Below are 12002 nucleotides of genomic sequence, written 5' to 3'. Positions count from 1 at the left end.
ATTAACAGAACTTTAAGTCCACCCTGACATACCCAGCAACAGTGTTAAATTATCATAATGTTGTCTCTGTCTATCCAGATCAACAATCTTCATATGTCTTCTTTGTTTTCTAAAGTAAAAAAGTAGAAGGCATCCAGTTTTTCATTGTGGATAGACAAGACAAGTCCCCAGTTTTGCAGTGTGAGACACATCACCTGTATTGATAGGTGTGAACATCTGCAAGTCATCTACACTGGAAGTCAATTACACAATGTAACATCTGAGACATAAAAGTGTCACATAAACACAGAATAATAATGGACCCATAACAGAACCTTGAGGTACCCTATAATTAATTGTTGAATAGTCATATATCATGCTGTTATAATAACCATCCTGCAATCGTCCTGACAAGTAACTTCTCAGCCATGACAGTACCCAAACTAGAGAAAGTCCAAACGACATCTAGGCAACCGTAATTGCTATCAGTGATGTTAACATGTATTTGCGTCATATTCTTACTTGTTTCCATTCATGTTCATCTGTGTCTGTTGTTTCTCCTGGCTCTGGGTCGGAGTCAAGGTCATCTTTCTTCAGTTCCCCATAGGACTGGCAAAACCCAGCCTGTCTGCGTCTCCTCTTTAGCTCCTCTTCCACTGACCAGCTTAGCTGATTGCTCGTGGGCAGGTTGTGGAGTGAGTGACACGGGAGGTTGTCGCTGTGACGCAAGGTGTAATTACCCAGAGAACGCACTCGGCGGTGAACTTCTACTGGTCCTCTGGTACTGTCATTACTGTTGTTTATCATCTGAGATTTCCCACCATTTTGCCCCTTATGGTTCTGCATAGGTGGCCTGAGGGCCGACACGTACTGCACAAACAGAAGGGCGTACAGTGAATACAAACATACACAGTTGGACTTATGGAGATTTCTGCAAAGTTTGCTGAACTGAGCCATGCTCACTTTGTGTCTGTCCACTTTGGTAATTGTATCAAGGTCTGTTGTGTCAGAGATTCCTCCGTGCACAATCAGCACCTTCTGGTCGATCACTGTGGCCAGAGGCAGCCAGCTGAAGATCTTTTGAAGAAGTTTTAAGATCTTCTTGCCATGAGCCTGCAGACCAAGTCAAGTTTACTGTGAGTGACAACGAGTCATTCATTTTCTACACCCACTTATTCCAATGAAGGGTTACAAGGGAGCCAGAGCCTATCCTGGCGGTTACTGGGGGAGAGGCAGAGTACACCCTTGACAGGATGCCAGTCTATCGCAGGGCAACTGAAAACCAGGTAGACAAAAGTATTTTAGTTTTTTCAATGCATATGATATTTTTAGTATTTTGTCAGCCAGCTGTACAGGGCAGCATGGTAGCACAAGTGGTTAGTTTGCTTGCTTCCCAAACAGAAGATCCCTGGTTCAAAGCTACCTGTGGTGCAACCTGCCGGCAGGTTGCCTGAAACTTTCCATTTTGCTAAATAAAACTTTTTTGTGTGGGAGCATCCTGTGGCCAGTTCTCCATAGAAAAATCTGAGGTTGTATCAGGGAGGCATCTGGCTTAAAACTTGTACCAAATCATCATGCAGATCCCTATCAAATGAACTATAGTGACCTCAAGCAACCAAAAGAAGCTTTTTTTAATCAAAAGTCCAGGAAATTTTTCTGCAGGAAAATGAAATTAACCCACAGTTAACCAGTTAACACATCCCAGTACCATTACTAGGATTCAACCTTAGTGGCTCATTGTGTTGCTGTTTAACCAAATTACTTGCTTGAGTGAAGATAATGCGATTTTCAGGACCAATGGAGATAGAGTACCTCATGGGAGACTTGAAAATTAGTATTAAAACTGATTATTACAACAAATTAATAATGGCTTTTTGAAACCCCTTTGAAATTACAGCTATAAAAGTGAAACAAACTTACAAATAAAGTTAATAATGTATGTTGGTCTTCTTTTACAATCCCCATAGTATTAGCAGTGAAAACCGTGCTGATGGGCCCCTAGGATGGTTCAACCACTCTGATTGGGTATCATCTGGCAAATCATGCAAAAAATTTGCTTTATGGCATGTTTTATAGATGTTGTTTTTACAGGACAGTCATCCAATCCAATCCACAATTCTCAAAATGAAAAAAATGAAAAGAAAAAACTAATCAATTTTGAATTTTCATTTATAAATTTTTGGCTTAAATAACATAAAAACAGAAGGGTTACTCAACAAAAATATAAACGCAACACTTTTGGTTTTGCTCCCATTTTGTATGAGATGAACTCAAAGATCTAAAACTTTTTCCACATACACAATATCACCATTTCCCTCAAATATTGTTCACAAACCAGCCTAAATCTGTGATAGTGAGCACTTCTCCTTTGCTGAGATAATCCATCCCACCTCACAGGTGTGCCATATCAAGATGCTGATTAGACACCATGATTAGTGCACAGGTGTGCCTTAGACTGCCCACAATAAAAGGCCACTCTGAAAGGTGCAGTTTTGTTTTATTGGGGGGGATACCAGTCAGTATCTGGTGTGACCACTATTTGCCTCATGCAGTGCAACACATCTCCTTCGCATTGAGTTGATCAGGTTGTCAGTTGTGGCCTGTGGAATGTTGGCCCACTCCTCTTCAATGGCTGTGCGAAGGTGCTGGATATTGGCAGGAACTGGTACACGCTGTCGTATACGCCGGTCCAGAGCATCCCAAACATGCTCAATGGGTGACATGTCTGGTGAGTATGCCGGCCATGCAAGAACTGGGACATTTTCAGCTTCCAAGAATTGTGTACAAATCCTTGCAACATGGGGCCGTGCATTATCCTGCTGCAACATGAGGTGATGTTCTTGGATGTATGGCACAACAATGGGCCTCAGGATCTCGTCACGGTATCTCTGTGCATTCAAAATGCCATCAATAAAATGCACCTGTGTTCTTTGTCCATAACAGATGCCTGCCCATACCATAACCCCACCGCCACCATGGGCCACTCGATACACAACACTGACATCAGAAAACTGCTCACCCACACGACGCCACACACGCTGTCTGCCATCTGCCCTGAACAGTGTGAACCGGGATTCATCTGTGAAGAGAACACCTCTCCAACATGCCAAACGCCAGCGAATGTGAGCATTTGCCCACTCAAGTCGGTTACGACGACGAACTGGAGTCAGGTCGAGACCCCGATGAGGACGACGAGCATGCAGATGAGCTTCCCTGAGATGGTTTCTGACAGTTTGTGCAGAAATTCTTTGGTTATGCAAACCGATTGTTTCAGCAGCTGTCTGAGTGGCTGGTCTCAGACGATCTTGGAGGTGAACATGCTGGATATGGAGGTCCTGGGCTGGTGTGGTTACACGTGGTCTGCGGTTGTGAGGCTGGTTGGATGTACTGCCAAATTCTCTGAAACGCCTTTGGAGACGGCTTATGGTAGAGAAATGAACATTCAATACACGAGCAACAGCTCTGGTTGACATTCCTGCTGTCAGCATGCCAATTGCACGCTCCCTCAAATCTTGCGACATCTGTGGCATTGTGCTGTGTGATAAAACTGCACCTTTCAGAGTGGCCTTTTATTGTGGACAGTCTAAGGCACACCTGTGCACTAATCATGGTGTCTAATCAGCATCTTGATATGGCACACCTGTGAGGTGGGATGGATTATCTCAGCAAAGGAGAAGTGCTCACTATCACAGATTTAGACTGGTTTGTGAACAATATTTGAGGGAAATGGTGATATTGTGTATGTGGAAAAAGTTTTAGATCTTTGAGTTCATCTCATACAAAATGGGAGCAAAACCAAACGTGTTGTGTTTATATTTTTGTTGAGTGTAAATAACATAAAAACAGAGCATGACCACAAGCATGTGGGTTGTTCATATAGATTGGAGTAGAGTAGAATTAGAATAATGTACAATACCCACCCTGTATTTTCCTAGAACTTCTTTAGTAAAACCATATCTGTAATACACAATAGAAACACACATTAGTTTTCACTGTAGCACTGCCAATTTCCTAAAAGTTCTGAAAAAGTGAATAAATTGACTCATATATATATATATATATAAGGATTAATAAAAAGTTTTGACTGTGCTGAATGTTTGGTCTCCATAGTAAAGGTCAAACAAGGCTGACGTCCATTGGATTGTATCAATCAATCAATCAATTTTTTTTTTATATAGCGCCAAATCACAACAAACAGTTGCCCCAAGGCGCTTTATATTGTAAGGCAAGGCCATACAATAATGATGTAAAACCCCAACGGTCAAAACGACCCCCTGTGAGCAAGCACTTGGCTACAGTGGGAAGGAAAAACTCCCTTTTAACAGGAAGAAACCTCCAGCAGAACCAGGCTCAGGGAGGGGCAGTCTTCTGCTGGGACTGGTTGGGGCTGAGGGAGAGAACCAGGAAAAAGACATGCTGTGGAGGGGAGCAGAGATCGATCACTAATGATTAAATGCAGAGTGGTGCATACAGAGCAAAAAGAGAAAGAAACAGTGCATCATGGGAACCCCCCAGCAGTCTACGTCTATAGCAGCATAACTAAGGGATGGTTCAGGGTCACCTGATCCAGCCCTAACTATAAGCTTTAGCAAAAAGGAAAGTTTTAAGCCTAATCTTAAAAGTAGAGAGGGTGTCTGTCTCCCTGATCTGAATTGGGAGCTGGTTCCACAGGAGAGGAGCCTGAAAGCTGAAGGCTCTGCCTCCCATTCTACTCTTACAAACCCTAGGAACTACAAGTAAGCCTGCAGTCTGAGAGCGAAGCGCTCTATTGGGGTGATATGGTACTACGAGGTCCCTAAGATAAGATGGGACCTGATTATTCAAAACCTTATAAGTAAGAAGAAGAATTTTAAATTCTATTCTAGAATTAACAGGAAGCCAATGAAGAGAGGCCAATATGGGTGAGATATGCTCTCTCCTTCTAGTCCCCGTCAGCACTCTAGCTGCAGCATTTTGAATTAACTGAAGGCTTTTTAGGGAACTTTTAGGACAACCTGATAATAATGAATTACAATAGTCCAGCCTAGAGGAAATAAATGCATGAATTAGTTTTTCAGCATCACTCTGAGACAAGACCTTTCTGATTTTAGAGATATTGCGTAAATGCAAAAAAGCAGTCCTACATATTTGTTTAATATGCGCTTTGAATGACATATCCTGATCAAAAATGACTCCAAGATTTCTCACAGTATTACTAGAGGTCAGGGTAATGCCATCCAGAGTAAGGATCTGGTTAGACACCATGTTTCTAAGATTTGTGGGGCCAAGAACAATAACTTCAGTTTTATCTGAGTTTAAAAGCAGGAAATTAGAGGTCATCCATGTCTTTATGTCTGTAAGACAATCCTGCAGTTTAGCTAATTGGTGTGTGTCCTCTGGCTTCATGGATAGATAAAGCTGGGTATCATCTGCGTAACAATGAAAATTTAAGCAATACCGTCTAATAATACTGCCTAAGGGAAGCATATATAAAGTGAATAAAATTGGTCCTAGCACAGAACCTTGTGGAACTCCATAATTAACTTTAGTCTGTGAAGAAGATTCCCCATTTACATGAACAAATTGTAATCTATTAGACAAATATGACCCAAACCACCGCAGCGCAGTGCCTTTAATACCTATGGCATGCTCTAATCTCTGTAATAAAATTTGTGACGTGACATATGTTACCCTGTAACATGATAACTAAGCACAGCCCAGTCTCACGTTTTTCTTTTCGTCCTCCTGTAACGAAATGATTCAAATTTTCATGACGGGGTTTTTTTTAAAACTAACTATTATTAACCCTACTCCTTCCCCTGATCCTAACCTTAACCACCCCCGACCCCCCTGCTGCACTTTTAATTACGTGCCGGCATCACGGAATGAATTAGAATGAATTTGTGCTCCCATGATGAAAATTTTGCACTTTCGTGACAATATGATGAACTCATAGATTAATGTATATTTCGTGCTGCTGAATCACAACAATCCGTGAGACTGGGTTACTAAGCATGACAGATGGTGCAAACTATTCCTTTTTAGAACCCCATTAACCCAAATAATAATTTGCATCAGTTTTTACTGAAACTGGAGCAACTTTAACTTTTGACCCATGTACAAACTGAAATTGACCTTTGTCACCATTTTTGCTGTTTTTACTCCATAACTCCAGAACATTCAGTCATAGATAGTCCAAACTATACCTTTTTGGAATCGTTATGATCAGACAAGTAATGTGATATAGTTTTCAACATGATTGGAGCATTTTTAGATTTTGACCTCTGTGTAATTCTTCATTGACCCCTACCTGGTTACAGCTGCCACCCTGCTATGGCTGTAATACGTTTTTTTGTAGGCCATGGTACACTGAGGCTGGATTCTAAGTGTCGTTTCATCACTTTAAGTGGTACCAAAAACCTGCTTGACCCATGGACTATCTCAGTGAGAGCAATAATACAGACAAATCATATCCATGAATTAAACAGTAGTGTTCGCTGTAAGCCTACCTCAGGTTAACAATGTAATCTTCGTGGTTCCCTCTGTTCAGGTGGACACCACTGGGATAGACCAGCAGGAAGGCAAAGAGGATGAGTAGAATCTCTAAGGAGTTTCTGCCCCGATCCACAAAGTCCCCATTGAAGACGTAAGGCTTCTCACATGAAGGCAAACCATTCTGGGCAGGTTAATGATGTCACAGCAATTACTTACTCAGTTAGTTAAAAATAACACAAGCACAAACTCCACCGCTGCCCGAGTGTGTACATCTGACCCATCAAGAGCAAGAGGCAAGTTCCATAAATATATAATAAAACACCAAGGACAGAGCAGAGTTATGTGTTTCCATTGTGCATATGCAGATTAGCAACAAGCTGTGCTGGAGTTTCGCATATATTTTCATTGATCTGAGAAAATATGCTTCAAAGTCAACAAAGCATTTGTGGCTTCTAGTATCAGTAAACAATTCCAATAAGATTATAATATTAATGGTGCCATTAGCATTAGCATTTGAGCAAGTGTTAACACCAAGTGTTTTTTTAGCCTATGTTTAATGTACATTGTGGGTTATACAACCCCTTGCAAAAATTATGGAATCACCAGCCTCAGAGGATGTTCATTCAGTTGTTTAATTTTGTAGAAAAAAAGCAGATCACAGACATGACACAAAACTAAAGTCATTTCAAATGGCAACTTTCTGGCTTTAAGAAACACTATAAGAAATCAAGAAAAAAAGATTGTGGCAGTCAGTAATGGTTACTTTTTTAGACCAAGCAGAGGAAAAAAATATGGAATCACTCAATTCTGAGGAAAAAATTATGGAATCACCCTGTAAATTTTCATCCCCAAAACTAACACCTGCATCATATCAGATCTGCTCGTTAGTCTGCATCTAAAAAGGAGTGAACACACCTTGGAGAGCTGTTGCACCAAGTGGACTGACATGAATCATGGCTCCAACACGAGAGATGTCAATTGAAACAAAGGAGTGGATTATCAAACTCTTAAAAGAGAGTAAATCATCACGCAATGTTGCAAAAGATGTTGGTGGTTCACAGTCAGCTGTGTCTAAACTCTGGACCAAATACAAACAACATGGGAAGGTTGTTAAAGGCAAACATACTGGTAGACCAAGGAAGACAAAGCGTCAAGACAGAAAACTTAAAGCAATATGTCTCAAAAATCGTAAATGCACAACAAAACAAATGAGGAACAAATGGGAGGAAACTGGAGTCAACGTCTGTGACCGAACTGTAAGAAACCGCCTAAAGGAAATGGGATTTACATACAGAAAAGCTAAACGAAAGGCATCATTAACACCTAAACAGAAAAAAACAAGGTTACAATGGGCTAAGGAAAAGCAATTGTGGACTGTGGATGACTGGATGAAAGTCATATTCAGTGATGAATCTCGAATCTGCATTGGGCAAGGTGATGATGCTGGAACTTTTGTTTGGTGCCTTTCCAATGAGATTTATAAAGATGACTGCCTGAAGAGAACATGTAAATTTCCACAGTCATTGATGATATGGGGCTGCATGTCAGGTAAAGGCACTGGGGAGATGGCTGTCATTACATCATCAATAAATGCACAAGTTTATATTGATATTTTGGACAATTGAAAGGATATTTGGGGATGATGAAATCATTTTTCAAGATGATAATGCATCTTGCCATAGAGCAAAAACTGCAAAAACATTCCTTGCAAAAAGACACATAGGGTCAATGTCATGGCATAGGGTCAATGTCAATGAGCAGATCTGATTTGATGCAGGTGTTAATTTGGGGGATGAAAATTTACAGGGTGATTCCATACTTTTTTCCTCAGAATTGAGTGATTCCATATTTTTTTTTCCCTCTGCTTGGTCTAAAAAAGTAACCGTTACTGACTGCCACAATCTTTTTTTCTTGATTTCTTATAGTGTTTCTTAAAGACAGAAAGTTGCCATTTGAAATGACTTTAGTTTTGTGTCATGTCTGTGATCTGCTTTTTTTTCTACAAAATTAAACAACTGAATGAACATCCTCTGAGGCCGGTGATTCCATAATTTTTGCCAGGGGTTGTATGTCCCTTTTCCAGATTTGCTAGTTAACGCATCATAAAGCAACCGAGTAAACAAAGAACCACTGAGACATAACGGCAGTAACCTTAATAGGTGCTTCTTGGAAATGTCGTTTCATGTCAATAACATAAAAGCATATATTCTAGATAAACTACATATTTTATGAAGATAATATAATTTTAGAATATTTATTTGATCCTTTTGTTGTGCAAATCCACCTTCATAGTTTATCTGAAGGGAAATTCTTGTAACTTATTGGTGCCTTTGGTTACATTCATTTACATCATCACTGAGCAGACCTTAGAACATCCGGCACACTCGCTGGTGTCGGTGTGCAGTGTGCCATAATCGTTTTACATGTACCTTATAAAATATCAGCAGCAGATCCTCAAGCTGCCCGTGTAAATCACCTGAGAATTAAACATAATTGTTGGTATTTAGCAAGAAGAACGGCGGTATAGTAAGTGTGTGAAAAAATGTTTCCGCAGCAATAAAATACGGCTCGTTTTGTACCACATATGGTGATCTCCTGGGTGTGGCAGGTGGAGACGTGATTGATGTTTGGAAGAATTCTTAGACGTGTCCAGGTTTCTCCGAGAAGCTGCAGAACATACCGAGAGTGGAGCTGCTGCTGGGAAGAAAACAAGCATGAATCAAGGCAGCTATTATGCTCACATGCGTGTGTGGACCTGTGATTTATGCGACTGTGTACCTACTTCTTTGTGCTTGAAGGCCTCCATCAGCTTCGATAGCCCACAGAAGGTCATGGGGAAGGTGAGATGAGGGCCGGTGTAGGTGCTCGGTACGTCAATGCTCTTATAGCAAAAGTATTGTTCCCATTCTGCGTCCCGACAGATTTCATTCTCGCGAAAGATGTGCGATATCAGATTTCCTGTATTTTAAAACAGAGAGGGAACTGGGCGAGTGAGGGAAAGCCTCAGCAGTGAGCAGACAGTCATAGATGATCTTTGGCGTGAAAAAAACTGCAACTCATTGAGTTAAACAGGATTCAAATGTTTCTCACTTTCATTACTGGCCGGGGTGAAATGGTCCATGAGGTAGCAAAAGAATTTGTAGAGCTGCATAAACAGTGATAAAAAAATATTTGTAATTTATCTAATTTTCGAGGATTGAAGAAATTTGTGCAAACTCAATATGCTTGGTAGATTTTTTGTAACCCATCTGACCTCACCTTGATCTGATCCTGTTCACCTGCATATTCGATCGACTGGAAGATGTTCCACGTGCACCTGCGTCGCATCTCCAGCCGGGCCACATACTGACGGTACCAGCGCTGGATCAACAGAGCTGCCCTGATTGCTGCACAAAGAAGTATGTCAGGAGATAACGGAGGATCTGATCATAAAAAGTAAACATTCTTTCCCTGCACAATGTTACCCTGCATCATGTGACTCACCAGTGGCCGCTTCGCAGATTGCATAAAATTTTGAGCAAAGATTGCAAGAGTTATCAAACACTGCTACATCATAATTTAAAATCCAATCCAGCTGTGCAAAGATGAGATGGAACATATTTACCTGGAACTAAGATGCGCACTACAAATAAACAACAAAGTAACATTGTATTAATCAAGCAAAGAAGAATCAAATCAGTAATAATAAAATCTATATTTAGGGTGTACCTTTCTCACATTTCTTGGGCTGAGGACTGGATTTTGCCAAGCCACATCCCATGACCCTTTGCTGTTTTCACTGTCAAAAAACAAAACAAAACATTTTTATATACATGAAGATATCTCTGCTGGAATAGTCATGTAATAACACAAATTAGAAATGAACACAATGTATCCAATTTTCTTTTACTGTCAGTATTTTATAACATACGCTTTATAAATAGCATGCTACATTAGTGGCTATATTTGTTTTCACGTAGCAGCTGGAGCATTATTATTGACATTTGGTGCATTACTTTAAAATATTTCAGAATATTCTCTTATAAAGCTCCAGATAAAGTGCCTTTGAGTCTATGCGCCTAAACATTGTTTTGTTTTTTGGGTTTGTGCATGTTTGTATTTTGAAATTTTAGTATCACTTTACAAAATCATAAATATACATTATGAGAAACTAAAAAAATTAGCTGTAACAAATTACATCAATTTTTTTAAGTTGATCCAAAGTGGCATTTTTTTTCAGTGTGTGTGTGTGTATGTATATATATATATATATATATATATATATATATATACATACACATTGTTATTTTTTTGGTTAAAGGGGTGGGTATTCATAAGCTTTTGCTTTTGCGTACACCCTTTCGGGCACATGGGTACATTGTTAAATTGCTTTATTTATGGGTTTTCTTTGCTATTTTGAGTCTGTGTGTGCCGAATAAATGTATTCATTCAAATTCATTCATTCATTCATTCAGATTCATTCATTCATTCACTCACATTGCATCAAGACATCTAGTAGTGGACGCAATCAGCATATCTGAAAATAAAGACTTATTTTATAATCTGACTTTTATAACATTTTTTAAAAAGTTCTATTATGAATATGTTGTAGCAGTATTTTAATAACGATGTTCTCTTCTAGTATATTTGATTACTCCATTGTTTTTTAAATATTTTATCAGTAGTTTTATTGCTTTTAATTATTTGGCAATTATAAAGTATTTTGGGATACATCTGTGAATGAAAAGTGCTGCACAAATAGTTGTTATTATTATTATTATTATTATTATTATTATTTTACAGTGAAAAAGACAAAAGGCAAATAATAATACAGTAAATAAATCAATCCAGCACATTGTCCTACAGAGATCTTACCTGATCACCTTACCTCTCTTTCATTCCATTTCCTTACTTCTTCAGTATGTTTGAAGAAACCACGTCACTGTTCCAATTTCAAAGTGTGAAAAACAAACAAAAAAAAAATTACGCGCTAACTCTCATTTCCATTTCTCAGAAACAGCACATGACCCAGTGCAGTTATATTGCACATGGACATCCTCTGTGTGCAGATGCACTTTGTCATACATCCCAAACTTAGACTGGGCTAAGCCTCGTAAATATCATAGCCTAGCGTCTGGAACAGGCGCTGCGACCGCGTAAACAAAACAACATGCAAGTGGATTAGGATTAAACATTACTCCAGTGAGCATCTACGCCAAATGAACGGATAAACTCTCTGCTAAAGGGCAGCTGCCTTCACAGAAGGTTGTGATGACTCAACACATCCACTGTTATCATGTGCCAACCAGTTAGATGATTAAAAATTCATTCATATCGATTAGCAGATCAGATCCTCAGAATGGAGCACTCAGAATGCAGTTTTAGTTGTTGCTGCCTTCTGCAGCAAACTGAAGTTAAAATATAATTCATGCTTGATGATACATGCTGATAACTGCTGGTAATCTCATACAGATAAAATCTTTAGAAGATTGCCTCGCATCAGTGAAAAGCTGGATGACTTCGGCATCAATTTGACCAGCTAACGCTTAGCCTAGGCTTGTGTGTCACAC

The 12002-nt window shown here is 39.6% G+C and overlaps 1 protein-coding gene across 2 annotated transcripts in view; it reads right to left on the bottom strand.

Annotated features, from left to right (window-relative positions):
• Nucleotides 1-11680, bottom strand: part of LOC117529835 (serine/threonine-protein phosphatase with EF-hands 2-like) — a 28946-nt gene extending 17266 nt beyond the window's left edge. Inside the window, exons 1-13 of one of the 2 annotated variants that reach the window (XM_034192706.1) lie at nt 11308-11680; nt 10162-10231; nt 10058-10075; nt 9937-9945; nt 9712-9839; nt 9544-9598; nt 9236-9411; nt 9033-9150; nt 8883-8929; nt 6468-6634; nt 3900-3936; nt 943-1092; nt 502-849 (exon numbers count right to left, since the gene is read on the bottom strand). In XM_034192706.1, the coding sequence (XP_034048597.1) occupies nt 502-849; nt 943-1092; nt 3900-3936; nt 6468-6634; nt 8883-8929; nt 9033-9150; nt 9236-9411; nt 9544-9598; nt 9712-9839; nt 9937-9945; nt 10058-10075; nt 10162-10213 (1305 nt within the window). In that variant the 5' untranslated portion in view covers nt 10214-10231; nt 11308-11680. The remainder of the gene's footprint in view (nt 1-501; nt 850-942; nt 1093-3899; nt 3937-6467; nt 6635-8882; nt 8930-9032; nt 9151-9235; nt 9412-9543; nt 9599-9711; nt 9840-9936; nt 9946-10057; nt 10076-10161; nt 10232-11307) is intronic. The other variant, XM_034192707.1, reaches the window with a different exon arrangement.
• Between the last annotated feature and the right edge of the window lie 322 nt (nt 11681-12002).

The sequence above is a fragment of the Thalassophryne amazonica genome, chromosome 17 (genome assembly GCF_902500255.1).
Source record: "Thalassophryne amazonica chromosome 17, fThaAma1.1, whole genome shotgun sequence".
Taxonomy (NCBI): Eukaryota; Metazoa; Chordata; class Actinopteri; order Batrachoidiformes; family Batrachoididae; genus Thalassophryne; species Thalassophryne amazonica.
This window is presented reverse-complemented; position numbering and strand designations above follow the sequence as displayed.